This window comes from Equus przewalskii, chromosome 17 (genome assembly GCF_037783145.1).
Source record: "Equus przewalskii isolate Varuska chromosome 17, EquPr2, whole genome shotgun sequence".
NCBI lineage: Eukaryota > Metazoa > Chordata > Mammalia > Perissodactyla > Equidae > Equus > Equus przewalskii.
Window position 1 is genome coordinate 15914256 of NC_091847.1, and position 20560 is coordinate 15934815.

Below are 20560 nucleotides of genomic sequence, written 5' to 3' on the forward strand. Positions count from 1 at the left end.
ACTAAACTATAAAAAGCCATCAAACGCTGGATACATCTTAATTGCTAAGATATTAAAATATCCTCCAATGGCTAAATAAAATGTGTTATATCCATACAATGAAATATTATTTGGCAATAATAGGAAATGAAGTACAATACATCCTATATGGATGTACCTTGAAAATGATAGGCTAAGTAAAACATGCTAGCCACAAAAGACTACATAGTGCATGATTACAGTTATATGAAATATCCAGAACAGGCAAATTCATACAGATGGAAAGTAGATTAATGGTTGCCATGGGCTAAAGTTATTAGGGGGAGAGTGACTGCTAACGGATACAGGGTTTCTTTTCAGAATGATAAAAATGTTCTAAAATTAACTGTGGTAATGGATGTACTCTGAATATACAAAAAAAAATCACTGAACTGTACACTCTAAATAGATGAATAGTATGGCGTATAAATTATATCCCAAGAAAGCTGTTATGTAAAAAAAGGCAATTATTACTAAAACTATTATGACATCAGGAGGGTGGACTATGACATCTAATCCAAACATAGTCACTCCGAGGATGTAATCCTCAACAGAGGTTGCTTGACGCAGTAAAACTAGGCATGAGAATAATGAAGAAATAAAAGTTGAAAATAATTTAATTCCTTACATGATATTCAGTATAATATAAAAATTATTTTACAAAATAAATCTTTCTATATATACCCATCTAATAATGATTAGTATGAATTTGAGTAGTCATTTTGAATCTACTAGGCATAATCAAAAACCTAATTTATCATTAAGAATTGGAAACACATAGGCCTTGGCAGAAAAATGCTATCTCTGACAACAATCCAATCTGATGCATTTTTCTTAACATGCTTTCACTAAATAAACTATAAAGCGCAATCATAACTGGAGTTTTTTATTCAAAAAAATAATTCCCCAAAAGTCATTAACAGACGTGCTTAAAACTAACTGCTATTTAGTTAACCTATGTACCAGTCTGAAATCTGTTAAATAAGGATAAGAGAGACTATCAACTGGCTAACACAGACACATCCAAACTGCAAAACAGAATTCCATGCTTAAGAAAAGAAAGGAATAATACAATCCCATTTCAGATACTGAAATTCATGATTTCCTCATTATGAATTAGAAACTATTTCAAATAATTTTCTAATTATCTTGTAACTGCAGTGCAAACCTATAGCAGACGAAACATTTTGGAATATATTTATAATATTTTAATAATAATTTGAACAAAATACACCTATAGCTAAACCAATGGCCAAATTACAGCAAACTTTTACAGTGTTATCTCTAAAATTCTTAAAAAGTGTTATTAATTCATAAAACTTAACTTTGCCAGATGTGTTATCTGATGCCCTGTTCAGTAATTTTAAAATATCCTTACCACAGGAATGACATGAGTGACACCGTCTCCACTGTCTATTACCGTACCAGTCAACGTTCGTTCTCCTACTTGTCTTGAGGTCCAGGATGCAGCTAAGGCAAGAACGGCCTTGAACAAAAAGAAATAAGATAGGCAAAAAATAAAAACAAAGACATAGAAAAAAAAATTATTGGAGTACTTTATTCAATTTTATATGTAATATCTTTGGAAAGAAAATACACAAAATTAATTTATATTATTCAATATTAAATTGTTCACATCCTACATTTTATTAAGACAAACTTACAGGCTTATATTTGCTTTTATGGGCATAATCATAAATTTTCCATGTTTTAATGAGGGGCATTTTTCTCCTAAAGCCAAAAAGATGTAGAAGACAAAATACTACAGTACTAAGATTGCCAGGACTTAAACTATGTTTATATGGGCAAGCTTCTTACAAACAACAAAGTCAGGTGAAAGTAAGGTAGAGAAGTACACAAACCACCCAAATTATTCAATACATAGACGGTTATAAACAAGTATCACTCATAAGATCAGCTCCAAATTTTTTAAGTGCAGTCTGCATTTAGGAATATGTAACAAGTGATTTAACCACAGAAAAAGCCAATGCACACTTCCAAATACTATGATTTAATTAGGAAACAAAGATAACATTTTTCTATGAAAAAGAATTTTTTTTAAAGGTTGAAAATTAAGAAATTAACACAACTAGTTCTTCTGTAAAAAACTAAATTTCATACAATCCAAGCCTCAAACAAGATGTATGATTAATAATTAAAAACAGAGCTAAACTGGCTTTATTTTACCTACTTACAATATAATGGCAGAAAGGGACCTAGAAAGATATCTAGGCCATCTTCCTTTTTAACGCAGTATCACACTATACTCATTGCAGGCTAACAGAACTTACAATAGTTTATATACTTACTAAGCATTTGTGATATGCCAGATATCACATTTGCTATGGGGTTAAAAAATAAGAAAGAGGTGAGCTCTGATCCAAGGGGTGGGAGAGAAGCTGTTCCATACAGATATATATATACAAATTAAGTACAATAAAATATTACAAGGATTTATGATACATGGGATACAGAGGGGCACAAAGGAAAGGGTGGTCAAAAATACCTAAAGGTAAGTCAATCAAAACAGACTATGAAAAATGGACACAATGAATATTACCAGGATAAAAGAATATGTATACAAAGTTCCTGACATGAAGTAAACACTCAATATTAGTTCCCTTATTTCTGTCTATGAAAGGCCTTGAAATATCCAAAGACCATTAACTTACTTTCTTTAACATTTCTCTTTCACTGTGTAAACAGTTTCATTTACTACAATATGATTTCTAAATTATCGATTCAGGAAAGAACTATGATATGCTTTGAGGTTATGAATAAAAAATATATTTTAGGAGTGAATTAAACTAGATGAAAATTTAAGAGTCAAGCTTACCTTGACTTATTAACTTGCTTACCTGCACAGCAATGTACAAGCCTGGAACATTGAAGGACTCAAACATTATTTCAGCAGTATATTCCCTGTTTTCTGGAGTATTCAGTGGAGGTTCAGTCTATTAAATCGAACAACATTTTAAATGTACAATATCAGATTATTTTTAAGTGAGAAATAATTCATTTCAAACAATGTACTTAAAAGTCATTAAAGTTAGAGGTACAAAGATAGACACACAGACCACAAAGAAAAACTACAGAACTCAAAGAGATCTATACACACATGAAAACAATATGGTTACTCACATGAAAAAAAAAAAAGAAACAACTCCTGTCACACCACTTAGAAGGATTCAGCATTGAGAAAGGGAAGGAAGGAGGGAGAAAGGGAGAAGACCCAGTTACATGACCTTGTAAAGAAACCATGATAATGACAGGCCTCCAGGCAAACATACCAATGATATTTTCTAGTGGAAAAATCCTCATCTACGTAATGCTTTTAGCAGGATGTACCTGATTTGTCTACAATTACAGAAAATATGCCAAGATTCTACAAATTTATGGCACAGCTTCCTGGAAAATGTTATAGAAGTTATATAACTGGTAAGAGTATAAAATGGAGATGTTTACATAGTTCTCTTCAGTTTAAGTTATGTGACTGCATACATCACGAAACCTATGGGTTATGTCTGGGCCAGAACAAATCCTAGACAGGATCTAGGGAACAGCACTCACAATCATGGACTTCATGTTTTGACTGTGTCTCATGATCACCTGAATTGTTTAAATTATTACAGTTTGAAACTGGGTAAGACTTCTGGTTCTTATGATCCTTTGTGTTATTTCAAATATTTAAACACGAACGGCAAAATTTTTAAACTTAAAAAATACAGAAGAATTATTGTTTTGACCTTGAGGTAAAGAATGATTCCTTAAATTTAAAGAGCACAAATTACTAAGGGAAAGACTGATAAAACTTGAATTCATTACAAATTACATGATTTTTTAAATTCAAAAGACACTATAAAGTAAAAAAAAAACCACTAGGAGCAGACTTTTTCCATATGTAAAACCTTTAATACTTTAACTACTATTTAAATGTGTTTAAACTTATTTAGCAGAGTTTGGAACTATGTTCAAGAACTAGTGATAGGTATATACAAAATTAAGCAAACTAAAAAACCAAGGCAATTAAATTATAAACTCCAAGAAAAACAGAAGTTTTATATACAATAATCAGAGGACTTCACAAAGGAAAATATATAAGCAGCTAATAACCACATGAAAAAGTGCTCAACATCATTAGTCATCAGGAAAATGCAAATTAAAACCAAAATGAGAAATCTTATACACCCACCAGAATGGCTAAAATTAAAAAGACTGGCACACCAAATGCTGGATAGAATGTAGAGCAATTAGATCACTGACACATTCTTGGTGGGTGTGTAAAAAGGTACAACCCCTTGGAAAAAGTTCTGAAAGTTTCCTATAAAATCAATCATGCACCTACCCTATGACACAGCAATTCCATATCTAAGTATTTACACAAGAGAAATGAAAACCTGTCCACACCAAGGCCTGTATAAAAGGTTCTCAATATCCAAAATACTCATATAATAGTCAAAAACTGGAAACAGCCCAGGTGATCATCAAGAGGAAAATGAATAGTTAGGCAAATCTATACAGTGAAATACCTGTGCTGGAAAAAATCAGAACAGTGGTTGCCTCTATGACATGGGGGTAGGGACTAACTAGGAAAGGGTGTGCGAAAACTTTCCAGGCTGCCTATAATACTCTATATCTTGATAAAGGTTTAGGTTACACAGATGTATGCATCTGTCTAAACCAGGGGATGGGCAAACTACATCATGCATCCTGTAGAGCAAATCCGGCCCACCCCTTGTTTTTGTAAATACAGTTACTGGAAAACAGCCAAACCCATTCATTTAAGTATTGTCTATGGCTGCTTTCCTGCCACATCAGCAGAGCTGAGTAGCTACAACCGAGACCATATGGCCCACAAAGCCAAAAATATTTAGAGAAGTTATGCCAACACCTGGTCAAAACCCATGGAATGGTAGGGTGAATATTTGTGTATTTTACAGAATGCAAATTTCATATAAAAGAAAAAAACTATAAACAAATAATGAACTCTAGCTGATGGTATGCATGCTAAAGTATCAAGAGGTGAGAAGACTCCATTGGCAACTCATTTTGAAGTGATTAAAAAGATAAAATGGAGTGATGGATGGATCACCAGATGGACAGATGTCATAAAGCAATTACAGTAAAATTAATTGTTGAGTCTAGGTTGTTCATTGTAAAGTTCTTTCAACTTTATGTTTATGGTCCAGCCATAAATAATATTCACAAATCACCATAATATAGAATATTGATTTAACCAAAAATTATGATATAACTCTATTGCAGGGAAGAGGAAAAGGTAGGAATTTTGTGTTAAGGGAGGGGGGATAAAAGGAAAAGAACAGAATTCTCATCTTTCCTACCAGGAAGTTAGTAGATAGTGTCTAATATTTAAAACAACAAACAACAAATAGGATAAACATGCTTACATTTATGAGATTATTATCAGGAAAAACTCTTTAAAAATTTAAAGTATTTGCCTCTAGAGAATACAAATCAAGGGTTGGGAGAGGAGAAGAAGGAGAGTGCTATATGTTTGTTTTACATCTCAAAGCATTTAATTTATTTAAGTTATGAATATGCATTGCTTTGCTAAAAGAAAAAAGTTTAAAAATTATATTACATTGTATTTTTGTTACCAAGCATTATAATGAAATATGAATAAGACTAGCTATTAAAAAAAAGTAAAGTGCCACATTTCCAACTCTCTTCTTAACCTTACTTACTGTTCCTGTCATAAAGATTACATATCAATTATGAAAAGAACTTCTTAAGTGCCTAAACTTTGGTGCTTGAACATATGACTACTCTATTGGAACCCAGTACTATATGGTCTTAAAGATGATGCAGCTTTCTAACAAAGTCTTTTAGACACATGACAATTTAAAAAACAATAAAGTATGCCTTAGTGAGTAAAGATGTGATGAAAACTTTCTCATTAAGTTTCTTCAAACATTTCCTCAGTGAAATTATAATTTATACTTACCAAAAGAAAATAATGGTCTTCAGGTTCTGCCCTTAAATATTTAAAAATCACTTGCTCCATAAATCTTTCCATCAAGTCCCAATCTTCAACTATACCATGGCGAATTGGCCACTATTAAAAGAAAAAACAAAACGCAAATTAAATCTTATTAATATCAAAAATAAATAAAACTACTAAAAAGAAAAACCCAAGGAGATCATCAGTGGATAGTAGATGAGGAAAGCATTTCTTAGGTATGATAGTAATACTGTAGATCATTCTTAGCAGCTAAATACTCATCTATGTAGAGATAAATAAAATTATTTCTACAATATATTTTCAGATGGTTCAATTAAAAAACATAATGCAAATATGCCAAAATGTTAAAAACTGTTAAATCTAGATGGCAGGTCACTGTACCAGTCTATCTGGATTTCTGAAAATTTTCTAATAATGAGAAAACTTAACCCATTAAAAGTAAGCCTATGAAAATTATAGTGTATTACAATTTCCTTGATTTTTAATTTATTAGCTCTTTCACAAATATTTGTGTTCCTAATGCATAAAACACAATTGGTAGGTATATAACGAGAATAATCATAAATGAAGTATGTAAAATTTTGTAAGAAAAGTTGTATATATTTGGAAACATGCTTCCAAAACTGAGCCCCAGGGTAATGCAGCAAATTCGCAAAGATACCGCAAAGTATTTTAAATTTTCCAGGGAAATACAGTGATACTCGAAATCAGTTCGAAACTGCACACCTCCTAGTTTAAGATAGTTCAGTTTCAATGTTAGATCATACTATCTTATTCTTTCAATAACATCACTGTTTGAGAAGCTGGGTTGCCAGCAGTTGCTAAGATAAAAGCTAAGTACCTCCCCCCAAAAACCCATGTGAAATAAGAAATGAGAGTGGTGGTGTGTAACCTGATTCCAAGTGTGAGAAACTGTGAAGTGCCTAAGAGGCACGTGCATCCTAATAGTAACTGTGATTATTTAACAATTAAACAACAATATTCTCCTTTCAAGCAAGTGTCTTATTTTTTTCAGATGGCTACTAAGTTGCTTACACCCAGTTACTTAATAAACAGAACTGTCAGATATCTCTTTTCTTCTAGGTGGCACTGTAAAAAATCTTACTGTGGGGCTGGCCCAGTGATGTAGTGGTTAAGTTCATGCGTTTCGTTTCAGTGGCCCAGGGTTCACAGGTTCGGATCACAGGCATGGACCTACACACCACTCATCAGGCCATGCTGAGGCAGTGTCCCACACATAAAATAGAGGAAGACTGGCATGCATGTCAGCTCAAGGACAATCTTCCTCAGGCAAAAAGAGGAAGATTGGCAACAGGTGCTAGCTAAGGGCCAACCTTCCTTACCAAAAAAAAATCTTACTGAGACACTAAAGGCAGTGAAAAAGTCAGTGAATCTCTGCAATCAAATATAGTTCCACAACACATACGACTAACAAAAGATTAGTATTCTGAATATAGGAAGAATTCCTTAAACAAGCAACTTAAAAATTTAGGCAAAAAACCTAAAACGTATAACAGAAAACAAACATAGTTCCACGCACAGAGTACACAGTCAATCCCTGAGGCTGAACGGATTAATGAATGAGTAAACATCCTACAGTCATTTACTCAATCATTAAACATCCTATCTATTAATCCCCCAAATCTACATTTCATCCCAGCCTTCTAGAAATCTTTTAAGGCATTATGCTTATAAATTGATTTCTACTCCTCAGTTCACTTTAGGCAAGGAAAAAATGTACTTTACTACATCATTCATTTTATAACATTACTACGAATTTGCATATTTCAACATGCTAAGTGTCATTTATTCCTTTATTCATAAATTATTATTGTGCACTACTGTGAACTACTGGCACAAATGCTAAGGACATGAACATCCTGCCCACAAGAAGCTCAGTCTAGTGAAAGACTATTACATTATAGAAATATTACATTATAACTTTTTTAAGAAATAAAGCATGTAGGACAAGATGACCAGCTTGGCTTCTGAGGGAAAACAGGAAGACTCCTATTCCTATCTGACTGAGGAGGTCATATCTAACCTGAGTCTTAAAGGAGCAACCTTGTCAATTTTGTTTTCTTGGCAGGAGGAAGGAAGAATATGTAGAGAATAGAAAAAGATATATACAAAGACAAAAATTGCACAATACACAAACACTGCATTTACCAATAAGAAATATGTGTGTCAAAACGGTTAGGGGAAAGGGTGTAGAGAGATGGATCAGTTCTAGGTGAAGGGGACCAGCTGCTCAAAAACTATGTTTGCCTTGTATCTGGGTTTTATTCTATAAGAAAAAGGGCAATTGTAAAATTTTGAATGGGGAATGACGAGAACAGCTTTGATTTTTAGGAAGATTATTATAGCAGTTTTGGGAAAGCTGAAATGAATCTCAATTTGAGACTAAATAAGAAGTTTGGTTTGAAAAGGAAAGGAAAATAAAACAAGAGCTAAAAGGCTGAGGAAAGAGGGTAGGAATAAGGACTGAAACAAATTTTGTTGCTTAGGTTTGTCTGTAACATTTGGAAGACTTGAAAATGTGTTTAACAGAACAGAATCAGCACAGCGGAACACTGGGCTCTCAGCTCAGTGACTGCACCACCTTCAAAGATTTCTTTTCCATTCTGACCAGTTTACATCACTATCATCTCTAAATCCCTGAAATGCAAGTACATCCCTCTCTGATCACAACCTCCTATCCTTCTTGCATACTCTAGCATCTCACTATATCTCTTTTGATCACAATTAGACTTGCAGTCCACTAGCTGTTATAATTATTTCCTAGCCATCAAATCTCTCCCTCCCGCCCCCCTCCCCGGCAGTACAGACATAGACATACACACACACACACACACACACACACACACACACGGTTTAGATTTTATGCCCCATCACTTTGACTATTCCTAGTTCCCTGTGGCATTCCACCTAACAAAATCCAACACAGCATGATCCTACCCTAAACTTACCTATACCCAGAATGCTGATTATACTGAAGAAACATATATAACTGGGTTGATAAAACTAAGAATTCATAATTGCTGTTCTCAAATGGACCTAACTTTGTCTAGTATGCCTTTATTTCCCTAATGTTTTCATCTTTACTCTCCAAAACGATGATTTTAAATGTTCTCCCTATCACACAGATTTCACCTTCTCCCCTATTCCCTGGGCAGCAGAGATGATGTCACCACATATTTCACAGAGAAAGCAAAAGCCAACAGTCAGGAATCCAACTCCCCTTCACCAAATCCATAAAACTGATTCTATACTCATCCTTTTTCTCTTTCACTTTTTTATAATGTAAGAGATCCTCCATGTATCGATTAGATCACCTGTGCTCTGGATCCCATTCCTCTAGCTTTCTCAAAGACCTGGATTATACTCCTTCTTTCCTGTTATTTTAATCTCTCTTTCTAATGGCTCTTTCATAGCATTTAAATATCTCTTTCATCTTAACTCCATTACTTGTCTTTTCATCTACCTCTTCCTCCCAATGACAGCCAAACCTGGCTGAATATTATTGTCATTTTTTCCTGGCCTACCATTCACCATTCATCCTACTTTAATCCAGCCTAACTACTCTTCTAAAACTATTTCTATTAATGTTACAAATGATATCCTTGTAGCTAAAGAGAGCAAATAATGTATAGGCTCTAGCTTACCTGTTATTTATCACTCCTTCCTATTTACCCCTCTTTCTCTAACTATGCCCACTCAGTCTCCTTTACAGGCTTTTCCTCTTCTATCCAAACCTAAATGGTGCATTGATCAGGCTCTGTCCTAGGCCTCTTCCCCACTATTCACTCCCCTAGGTAATCTCATCCGTTCTAGAAGTAACTGATACCTTCCAAATACTTGTCTCCAGTTCTGTCTTGTTTCTGAGCTCCAAGAGCCAAATATTTGTCTAACAATATATCAAATGCCTCACAGGTACCTCAAACACGTGTTCAAAACTAAAATTACTCTCTCCTCCTTACACCAACCACCCCAGTCAAATGTTTCTCCTTAAATGTTCTCAATCTCAAGAGATAAGGGGCAAGGAGACTATCCAGGAGCTGGGAATTATCCTCAATAACTATGTCCAGTTCGTCACCAATATCTTGTTAATCCTTCTGTTACTCCTTAAATATCTACTTTTGATTCTTGGCAAAAAAAAAAATCTTCCATACCTCAATCTGACTTCTAGATTTAACTACCATTTACAAAAAAGTAAATATAGAAAGTAGACAATCACGTTAGATGGCACAAGAAGGATGCAATTATCAGAATCCAGAATATGGCACATTTAACAAGACAAACAACCAAACTTTTTTTATAAATAAAGGTAAGGGGAAAAAACCACACACACACACACACACAGAAAAGAATCTATACAGAGTCTTAAGAGACTTATCAACCAAATTCATTGAGCAGACTTTATTTGAACGTTGATTCAAACAGATTAACCAATAGAGGAAATAATCAGGGAAATGTGAGCAATCACTAGATTTTAGATAATATTTCAAGAAGTTGAGTACTGTATTTAGGTGTGATATTTATATTTTGAAAAGTCTTTATTTTTTAAGAGATAAGTACTGGTAGGTAAAATAATACCTGGGATTTACTTTAAAATAATCCAGTGAACAGGGAGGGAGTACAGATAAAACAAGGTTGGTCATACGCTGACAACTGCCGAACCTCTATGATGGGCACGTGGGGGCTCATTACATTCCTTTCTCTCCTTTTGTATATGAAGTTTTCCATGATAAAAGTTAAATGTTTGCATGTGTTTGTGTGTGTGAGAGAGATACACAAATGATTCCCATTTCTATCGGCACTGCCATCACAGTTGTCCAAGTCACTAATATTCCTTGCCTTAGCTTTTACAACAGTCTAGACTTCCAAGAATCATTCTATGCCCACAAATAATAAAAACAATCAATATATACTGAGAATTCATTATGTTCAAAGCACCATAATAATTGCTTTATATGCATTATCTCATTAAACTCCCCCATAATCCTGAAGTATTAATAATACCTCCATTTTTACAGATGAAGAAACTGAAACTCAGAAAGGTTAAGTCACTGAATGATATCACAAAGCTAGAAAGTGGCATAGCCAGAATTCTAGCCCAAGCAGACAGACTTCAATATTTGTGCTTTTAATCACTAATATTATTCCTTTAGTTAAACCCATTAATGTTACCTATAGGACAGAGTTCAAATTCTTTAACATGGCCTAACAACACTTTCAACCATCTTGTCCTGGTCTATCTGTCCACCCTCCTCACTTCTTTCCACCTCATTCTCTATGCTTCAGGCAAATAGGTCATTCAGTTCCAGGCTGACTCATACCTTAAAGTCTTCCTGAATATTGGAGCCTTTGCTAAAACAAACTTGCCTACACAATTCACCCAGCTAACTCATATTTTATTCTTCAAGTTTCAGCTTGAAAGATTTACTCCTCAAAGACTTTCCTGAATTCACAAACTAGGTTAGCTACTCCTAATATATATTCCCAGAGCATCCTGTACTTTCCTTTTTCTAACTCCCATAACACTTGTAATTATTTCTTCAATGTCTCCCTTTCCACCACATTATAATAACCTTGAAGTCAAGAAAGTCATTTTTCTTATTTACCATTGTATTCTCAGCACTCAAGCTTTTTACACACGGTAGTTGTTCATTAATGAATAAATTATGAAAAGGAAAGAAAAGAGGTACAAAAGAGGAAATCTGCAATTTAGGCAAAGTCAATGTCTAAAATTAAGATTAAAAAGGTCACAACACTGTTTACCTTTTGGTTTGGGTAGAAGTAGTAACTGTGGGAGTAGGCACAGGAAATCATCTGGGTTACTAGATTTGCTCTATATCCTGAACTTTTATGATTATAGTCACAAAAATTTTTAAACTGTATAATTAAGACTTACCTATTTTGCCATATATAAATATACCTCAGCTAAAAGGGAGAGGGAGGAAGAAGGGTACAGAATGAGAAAGGAAAAAGAGAAAAATGGGAAAAGAGAGCAGCAATTCCAGATGACATAAGCTTCAAAAAAGAGAGAAATGGTATTGGTCTGAATAAAGATGAGAGGGAGATGTCTCAAAGGGGGTCAATGTGGAGGTAAGAGAAAGCCAACCACTTTGACCGTTCTCAGGTCTAGCAGGTACGGAAAAGCAAATACTGTTCATTTTATTGGGCTAAAATTTTACTCTTGGGCAAAAAAAAAAACAGCGTTACAGCAAGATTAGGAGGGACCACAGGGAAGAAAGAATTTCTACTGTGAGGAGATTGAAGGTTTTAGGCCTGTAATTGAGTGAAATACTAGATGGCACAGTCATTGAACAAACTAACTTTTTGAAAGAAAATGTTATCTATAACAAATCATAAAAATATACCTTTGTTGCATATGTAGGTTTTTCTATTGCTTCATCACCAATGAAGAAGTCTAGGTCATCAACACCTTTCATCACCCTCCTTTGAGCTTGATCACCCACTTTTGCTGACTCCTTAATAGCAATACCTTTAAAATAAAAGTTATTTATACATGTCAAAAAATTTTTTTCAAGTGAGACAAATTTTAAACTTATACTTCTTCCATTATAAAGTGTTATTAACAAACCATGATCTAGTATATTTAAATTATCAAACTAAAGCACAAAAGTCATTAAAACCAATGACAAAATTCATTTAACACAATGAAAGCTCAACTTCCACCCAGAGACAAGTCTTCAAATGCAAAAAGCCAAAAAAAGAAGTACTACTATGGGAATGTTTCAGTTATATTTTTAAAAACTATGTAAGATCTATTTTGATTTGAGTAAAATTTTTTTTTCCTTGCATGCTTCTTGTTGAGGAAGATTGGCCCTGAGCTAACATCTGTTGCCAATCTTCATTTTTTTTTCCTCCCCAAAGCCCTAATAATACATAGTTGTATATCCTAGTTGTAGGTCATTCTAGTTTTTCTATGTAGGATGCTGCCACAGAATGGCTTGATGAGCGGTGCTAGGTTCACCCCCAGGATCCGAACCAGCAAACCCCAGGCTGCCAAAGTGGCGTGTACAAATTTAACCACTACACCACTGGGCTGGCACCCTAATATAAGTAAAATTTTAATCCCACCAAGTCAACATATGTTTGATGGACAATCAGAAAGAAAAAATTTAAAAACACTAACAAACAAAAATAGGAAAATTTCAAGGGGAATTTTTTTAAAAAAGCTTTCTCCATATTTTTACCCTATTTGCACTAACTATTATGGGCTAGTAATTTAAGTATAACAATGGCATAGGGATCTGTTAAACCTTGATCACATTCACAAAAGGCAATTTCAAACTATTTAGGTAAAATCCACAACAATACCCTTACATAATTCCAAAAATGCAGCATATAGTTCTAGATCTAAAACTTATTATATATTTCTTAATTAAATTGTAAGTTTCTGAATCCTTCCAATTATTCAGTCCTTCATTCAAAATAATGATCTAAATGCTCTTAAGTTGATCTGGCATTTCAACTGTTACACTTTCATTTAATGACAATTATATCTTTAATAAGGCAGGTAGAAAATACTAAAAGAGATTCCAATCCAGTCTACTCCTTCTATATGTTAGACAGCTGCTCTAGCAATTTATTTATAATGTACATAGACATCCAGATGGCTCATAAATTTCCTAGAAAACAAAGATATATGAAAATAACTTTGAACTATATCTACAGGCTTTCCAGGTCAAATATCCATGCTAATTAGTGGCAATGACTGTATCTGCTGATTATAAACACTGCACTTGCAGCACTAAAACAGGCTGAGTGAAAAAAACTCCAAAATCAAAACTCTTCTTTAGTAGGCAAATGAATTTTTAACATGATCCAACTTCTCATAAGACTGACAACAGAAACTAAAACTGCATATTTTGGCAAAGAGATGAAATAGAGAAGGGGTACAATGGTGATGAGATCTTAAGGTTCAAAAGATCAAGATTACATGGGTCTCCAACAAAAACACAGCTACTTAAGAAGATAAGCAAAATCAAATTTTGCAAAACTGAGAGTTAACGCATCAGTAACCTCCTAAAATAAACATTTTATCACAGCATTATGCCTTATAAATGATTACAAATTAAGAGATTACAAAATCAGCCTTTTATGGCTTGGATTGTGCCCCTCCAAAAGATACACTGAAGTCTTAACCCTTAGTACCTCAGAATACGACCCTATTTGGAAATAGGGTCTTCCAAGTTAAAATGAGGTTATTGGTGTGGGTCCTAACCCAGTAAAACTCGTGTACTATAAAAAGCAGAAATATGGACATAGACAGCCATGCACAGAAGGAAGACAATGTGAAAACACATAGGCAGAAGACAGCCACGTGACTGGAGTGATGCATATAAAAGCCAAGGAGAGCCAAGGATTGTCAGCAAACACCGGAAGCTGGAAGACACAAGGAAGGTTTCTCCCCTAGAGCTGTCAGCAAAATCATGGCCCTGCCGACACCTTGATTTTGGACCTAGCCTCCACCAGAACTGTAAGTTTCTGTTCTTTTAAGGCATCCAGTTTTTGGTACTTTGTTTCAGCAACCTTAGGAAACTAATACAAGCATACACAATCATCTAACACTAAACTCAAATACAACTGAAGTCAAGTACCAGTCCACAAAAGTACTTCTATGTTAGCAACAGAGCCAATACTTGTCATCAAATACTTAAACTTAACAAACTATCAATATACTAATACATAAGGGTGGGGAAAAAGTAAAGAAAAGCAAACCTGTCCTTTAGCATAGACAACAAACATGCATGAATAAAACTTAAAGAAAAAGACAATACTACCACCAAACTAAGACTACTATACTCACATGAATGAGCTATTTCATCAGTGTCACCTAAAACCCATTTTAGGTATTAAAGAATCAGATTTATGTGGTAGCCTATGTTCTTATATAATCAATTCCTTAAAAAGTATACCAAAAATATATCAGAAGTGCAAAAATCAAAAAATGGAAAAAATATATAAAAGCTTCCCTTTTAAGTACAATTTTGACAATGTTATTTCTCATATCTCACACATTTAATTTTGTTCTTGCTTACAAATGACAAAACAAGTGACCTGTTCATGTCCAATGAGTGCCCAACTGAGACTAAAGATCTACAGTTTTTGGCGAGCCTAATAATTTCTACCTTGTTCTCAACTTCACTAATTTTGAGTCCTAAGCTGCTTTCACTACTCTCTGCGTGTTTATTTTTCCATTTCCTTATATTCATAAATCAATAAGAAGATAATACACAAAAATATTCAAACAATAGCGTAACTACTGCTGTGCAAAACTAATGACACTCCCAAAAATTAAACCGTCTAGGAGTTAGACCACCAAGCAACAGCTCAAAAGGCTTGTCATCTGATATGCTAAAGTCTTATCTTGGAATTAATACAAGTAGGTCAGAGGTGTTACTGTATAACGTACAAATGGTGAACTGTTTGAAAGTCAAAAGTACAAAAGTATGTCCATTAAGGACCAGATACATAACCCATGCTAACAAACAAGAAAACTAACAAACCAAGAGTGAGAGTATTTTTTAAAAACTCATGAAAAACAAACTACTGAAAGTTGATGGTCAGCAAAAGCGAAGTTAACAAAAATAGAACAAAAACACTGTAAGCATGGTTATAAGATCTTAGAAAACAGCTGAAGTCAACATCTCCTAAGATGAGATGCTGTCCTTATTTTGAAACATGGGCTCTCATCAGGGATGTCAACAAGGACAGGCCCTGTCAACAATAATCACATCCACAAACCAAAAGATAGTATTCATAGGTGTGTGATGGGGGTGCACTACTTAATAGTTACACCCACAGATCGTTAACAGCAATATCCTCAAAGCAGAAAATTGTTTAATTATCAGCTCATTCATTTTTGTCCTTAAAAAGAGATATCTGGTAGATTTGGTAAATGAAGAACTAAACAGAAAGCTGAAATGAACATTCGGAGGCGTGAAAATGACGCCACACTAGGCAAACTGTTTTTCAAGGACTAAATCTTACAGAGTGTGAGAAATGACTCTCTTTTACTTTAATTATTAAGCAAAAGATCCTTAAATCAGCTTATTTGTGGCTTAAAAGAAATACTTACAGGAAGGGATGATAAACTGTGGTTCTGTATTTCCAGCATATCCTAGTTTTGTATACCTGCAATACAAAAAGAATTATATAAGGATTTTACTAATATCTTAAAATTATAAATTTAATTCTTAGCTTTCCATTTGTTATGAAGTGAGAGTCCATTGTGGGTAAATAATATACAAAATTCTGTAGCTTCAATTCATTTAAACATCTCTACTTTCAAAGTTATATCAAAATTATAAATACCCACAGCTTTTAACAAGAAATTCCACCTGTAGAAAGTGATCCTACAAGGATATCCATACATGTATGAAATAACATATAATGAGGCCATTTGCTACAGTCTTGCTTATAAGAGCAAAAGGCTGGAAATAACCTAAATAACCATCTAATGAGAAACTAGTCAAATATGTAAATTTATACTATGGAATATTATGCAGTTATTAAGAGAGACTGAAGAAGCTCTTTATGTACTGATACGAGACAATCCTCAAAATGTATTGTTAACTGAACAAAGCAAGGGGTAAAAACATATAAAATATATTTGATTATATAGGTTAACAGAATATCTCTGGAAGAGTATAAAGAAATCAGTAATTTTGATTGTCTCCAGGGAAGGGAACTGGGTGGGTGATGGGCAGGGGTAAGAAGGAGTTTTTTTTTAATTGCATATCATTTCATACCATTTTAATGCATTACTATTCAAAAATAACTATAATTTTTTAAATGTTTTGCCACAGTGGATTCAGCCTATACCGTCACAATAACAAAGTAACAACAATGATGATAAGAAACTGTAAAAGCTGAGCTTTGATAAGCAGCATATTGGGGGCTATATAGCTGGATACCTTTTGGCTATGTGGGAAAACCTACATTATTATTAACTATGAGCAGGCTTTAAAGAGAAAGTAACAATATTTTACATTATTCCATATTCAAACCCACTAAATAGCAGGCAGGTAAAATGCTGTCACCTTCTTGGATTCTAACAATATCAGCAGAAATTTTTTTTTAATATAAAAGGGTTTAAATCTCTCTTTGCGGGATATTTTAGCCCCCAAACCAAGTTCAAGAACTGAGAGTGCCAAATAGACTAAATCATTAAAAATAAGGGGAAAACATAAATGGTTCAAAATGTGATAATGCTCTTCTGACTAAATCCCCCTTCAAAGATTCTCCAAAGTCCATGTTTAAAAAATAAATAAACAAAACTTCTTTGCAAGGCATACAAAAGAGCCCTTTTAGTATTCGGCTCCTGACAACCTCTCCCAGTGACCCGAATACCACACCAGACGCCCCAGCCACAAAAACTGCTGACAGTCTCTGAACAGACCAACTCATTTCGTGCCACGGAGCCACTATTAACACTGTGCCAACTACAAGAGATGCTCTCCTTTCAACGCTGGATGCAACTGCTAAACTCTTACTCATCCTGCAAAATTCAGGTTAAGTATGACTGCCTCTATATGAAAACTCTCATAACCTCCCAGAAAGCTAATTATTTCTGCCCTTGTGAGTACAAGTATTATTTAATAATAATTCCTAAGTCTTGATTCCCTCATCTGTAAAACAAGGAGAAGTAACTCAAGATTGTTCAGAGTATTAAATAAGAGAACACGATAAAGCATTAAGCACAGCACCTGGCACAGAATACACACTCAATACATGTCAATTCTAATTACTCTTTTCATTCATTCTCTCCAAATTTTCCATTCCTCCAATAATCAGCTAAAGGTCATGAAGATACCTGAACTTTGAAACGCTTATAGTAATGATACAAATTATCCCTTTATCCAGGAACCAAAGTCAGTCTGTAGAAGATTTTCAGATTATGGCTTATATCTGAGATACTTTTATCACCTTTCCACTGCCAAATTTTTTTTATTCTTCCAAATCCAAGTCTCTTATTAATGCAAAACTTTTAAGTGTGGTAGAACAGAACTCCTGGAACAGATGGAGGTCAGCATGATTGAATAGCTCACACTCCCCTGGTCTGGGGACAGAAAAATCAGAACTAATTACTCAAATGCACAAAAACCACCATCAACTGATATGAATAATCTATTCCTATTGAATTCATTGAAACTAACTGTAACCTAGTTGAAACAAGAGTGCAGAATCATTTAAAACAGCACCTGAAAAAGGAGAGGCTATAGTGGCACTGAGAGGAAGAAGGCCCAGTATACTTCACTGCATCCCACAGTGGACAAATGGAACTGAATATGTCTTACCAAAACAAAGACTTATTTAAAACAAGGCAGTCTAAATCTGTCTGAGTCGCAATACCCTAAAAGTCTACCGTCTGACCAACACTTAGTGTAAGGACTAATACCTAGTTATTCCTTCTCTAGTCCTCCACTTTTATTCTCATTTGTCACCACAGCAGTTCAAGGCATTATACACGACAATACCCTAACAGAATGCCTGGCTTCTAATTCTATGACTCCTACAGGGGAGAACAGAATAATCTCCCTAAAAATTACTGTCTAATTCAAAAACAAGCCTTCAAGTGAGGCTCTGTTGCCTATATGATTAAGTACAAACTTGTTTCCATTTCTATAAAATGATTCGTTGTAAATAGTTCCTAAAGTCCCTTTCAGATAAAAAAAATTATGATTCTGATTCCTTCCGCTGAATATTAAGGTTCTCTATAATAAGCCCCAATTTAACTTTGTAAGTGTCTCCCATTGTTTGCTTCCATAACCCCAGCTCTAAGCACACTGTGCTTGCTACTCACTTTTGCCTACATGACTTGCACACTTCCCCTTCACATATTATCTGTGCTTACACTGCATCCTCTCAAAAAGCTCTCACCATAACTTAAGACTCCTCCATGAAATCTTTCCTGAAATTTTAACTATCAGTCACTCCTTCCTTCAATAAGCTCTTTACCTCAACCACTCCTGAACATGCATACAAGCCTACATTGTTACTTTTGTGTGTGTAAATACTATCTCCCAAATACAATAGTAAGATATTTAAAGTAGAAACTACATTACAGTGGAAACTCTCTTAAGAAACCTTCATTTAATAAGTTCACCAGATTAATCAATACTGCATTCCTGGTCAAAATCAAATTCCCTAAGTTGAGCATATTCAGCAATAAATTACCTTCAAAACAAACACCAGAAGGAGGCTGTAATGAACTTAACACAAAATAGTCAATACATAATCAAAACAATGATGCTCCTCCCCCAAACACAAAAATAACTACATACAGAATATCAACTGTATGAATAAATCATAACATTTAATCATTTCTACTATATTTAAAATACCATAGGAAAATAATTTGCTAAATTTTGGGGGTCAACAGCCAAATATATTACTATGCTCTACCGCCTTGGATTTAAAACTTAAATAATATCCCAAAAGAACAAAACCATGTAAAGTCTAGACATACTGGATATAGACCACTAAATTATAGTATTTGACAATTAATCACAGAGGACAATATTTTCATCAATTTTTAAGAAACACGAGGGGAAATAGTTTACTTAACTTTAAAAGTTGTTTAGCCTTAATTTGGTTCTCAGCTTAAAGAAAAATGTTCGCGGTATAGAACACAATCTAAAAATGTTATATCCTAAAATCTGGAAAAGACTTTCTAAGTTAGGCTAAATCCTCAAAAAGTCACATTTTCTCTTATAGAGAGAGAGCAAAGTACTAGATGACATTAAGAATCTGACTCTTTCAAATCACTCTTTATGCCATTAGCAAACAAAAAGTTGTTTTTGAAAATACTCAAAAAAACTCACAAGAGTCAAAGTTCAGAAAGTATATAAAAAAATGTTGCAAGAAAAAAAATCAGAATAGGACTGTAGAACTCTGACTTAAAAAAGACATTTTAACACTCATATAAAAAACATTTTAATGCTCATATAAGAGCAGAGAAAAAAGCATTTAAGTAGGAAGAGAAGGAGAGATGAGAGGAAAATCGAGTCTAGGAAGGAGATCTGAAGGAACTGTGGAGCTGAGTCTAAAAGGATGAGCTGGAACAGTAATACATTTCCAACCCTTTACATATCAATGCACACAAAATATGGTAATATTTGAAGAACATATTCAAATAAACTGGAGGGGATTTGGGTATAGCTATAAGAGGTTTGCTTGAAAACTTCACTTAAATTTTCTTTCTATAAGAAAAAGAAACTATAAATTATTAGGAAAGATATTAAATACTAAATTTGTTTAAAACTTCCAAATAAAAACTTCTCAAACATAAACTAGCTGCCATTAATCTAACTTAATTCTATCAGGTTTTACACATAAAATGGCTAATTTGATTAAGACATTTTTACAATGAACTTCTCAAATTCTTTTCTTTCTTTTTTTCTTTTTTTGCTGAGGAAGACTCGCCCTGAGCTAACATCTGTGCCCAATCTTCCTCTATTTTGTATCTGAGCTGCCACCAAGGCATGGCCATTGACAGTGGTGTAGGTCCACACTTGGGAACCA

General features: G+C 34.0%; 1 protein-coding gene across 1 annotated transcript in view; it reads right to left on the reverse strand.

Annotated features, from left to right (window-relative positions):
• Nucleotides 1–20560, reverse strand: part of ACTR3 (actin related protein 3) — a 55924-nt gene that overhangs the window by 16940 nt on the left and 18424 nt on the right. Inside the window, exons 2-6 of the mRNA XM_008535394.2 lie at nucleotides 16113–16168; nucleotides 12385–12509; nucleotides 5984–6094; nucleotides 2877–2972; nucleotides 1397–1504 (exon numbers count right to left, since the gene is read on the reverse strand). Of these exons, the coding sequence (XP_008533616.2) occupies nucleotides 1397–1504; nucleotides 2877–2972; nucleotides 5984–6094; nucleotides 12385–12509; nucleotides 16113–16168 (496 nt within the window). The remainder of the gene's footprint in view (nucleotides 1–1396; nucleotides 1505–2876; nucleotides 2973–5983; nucleotides 6095–12384; nucleotides 12510–16112; nucleotides 16169–20560) is intronic.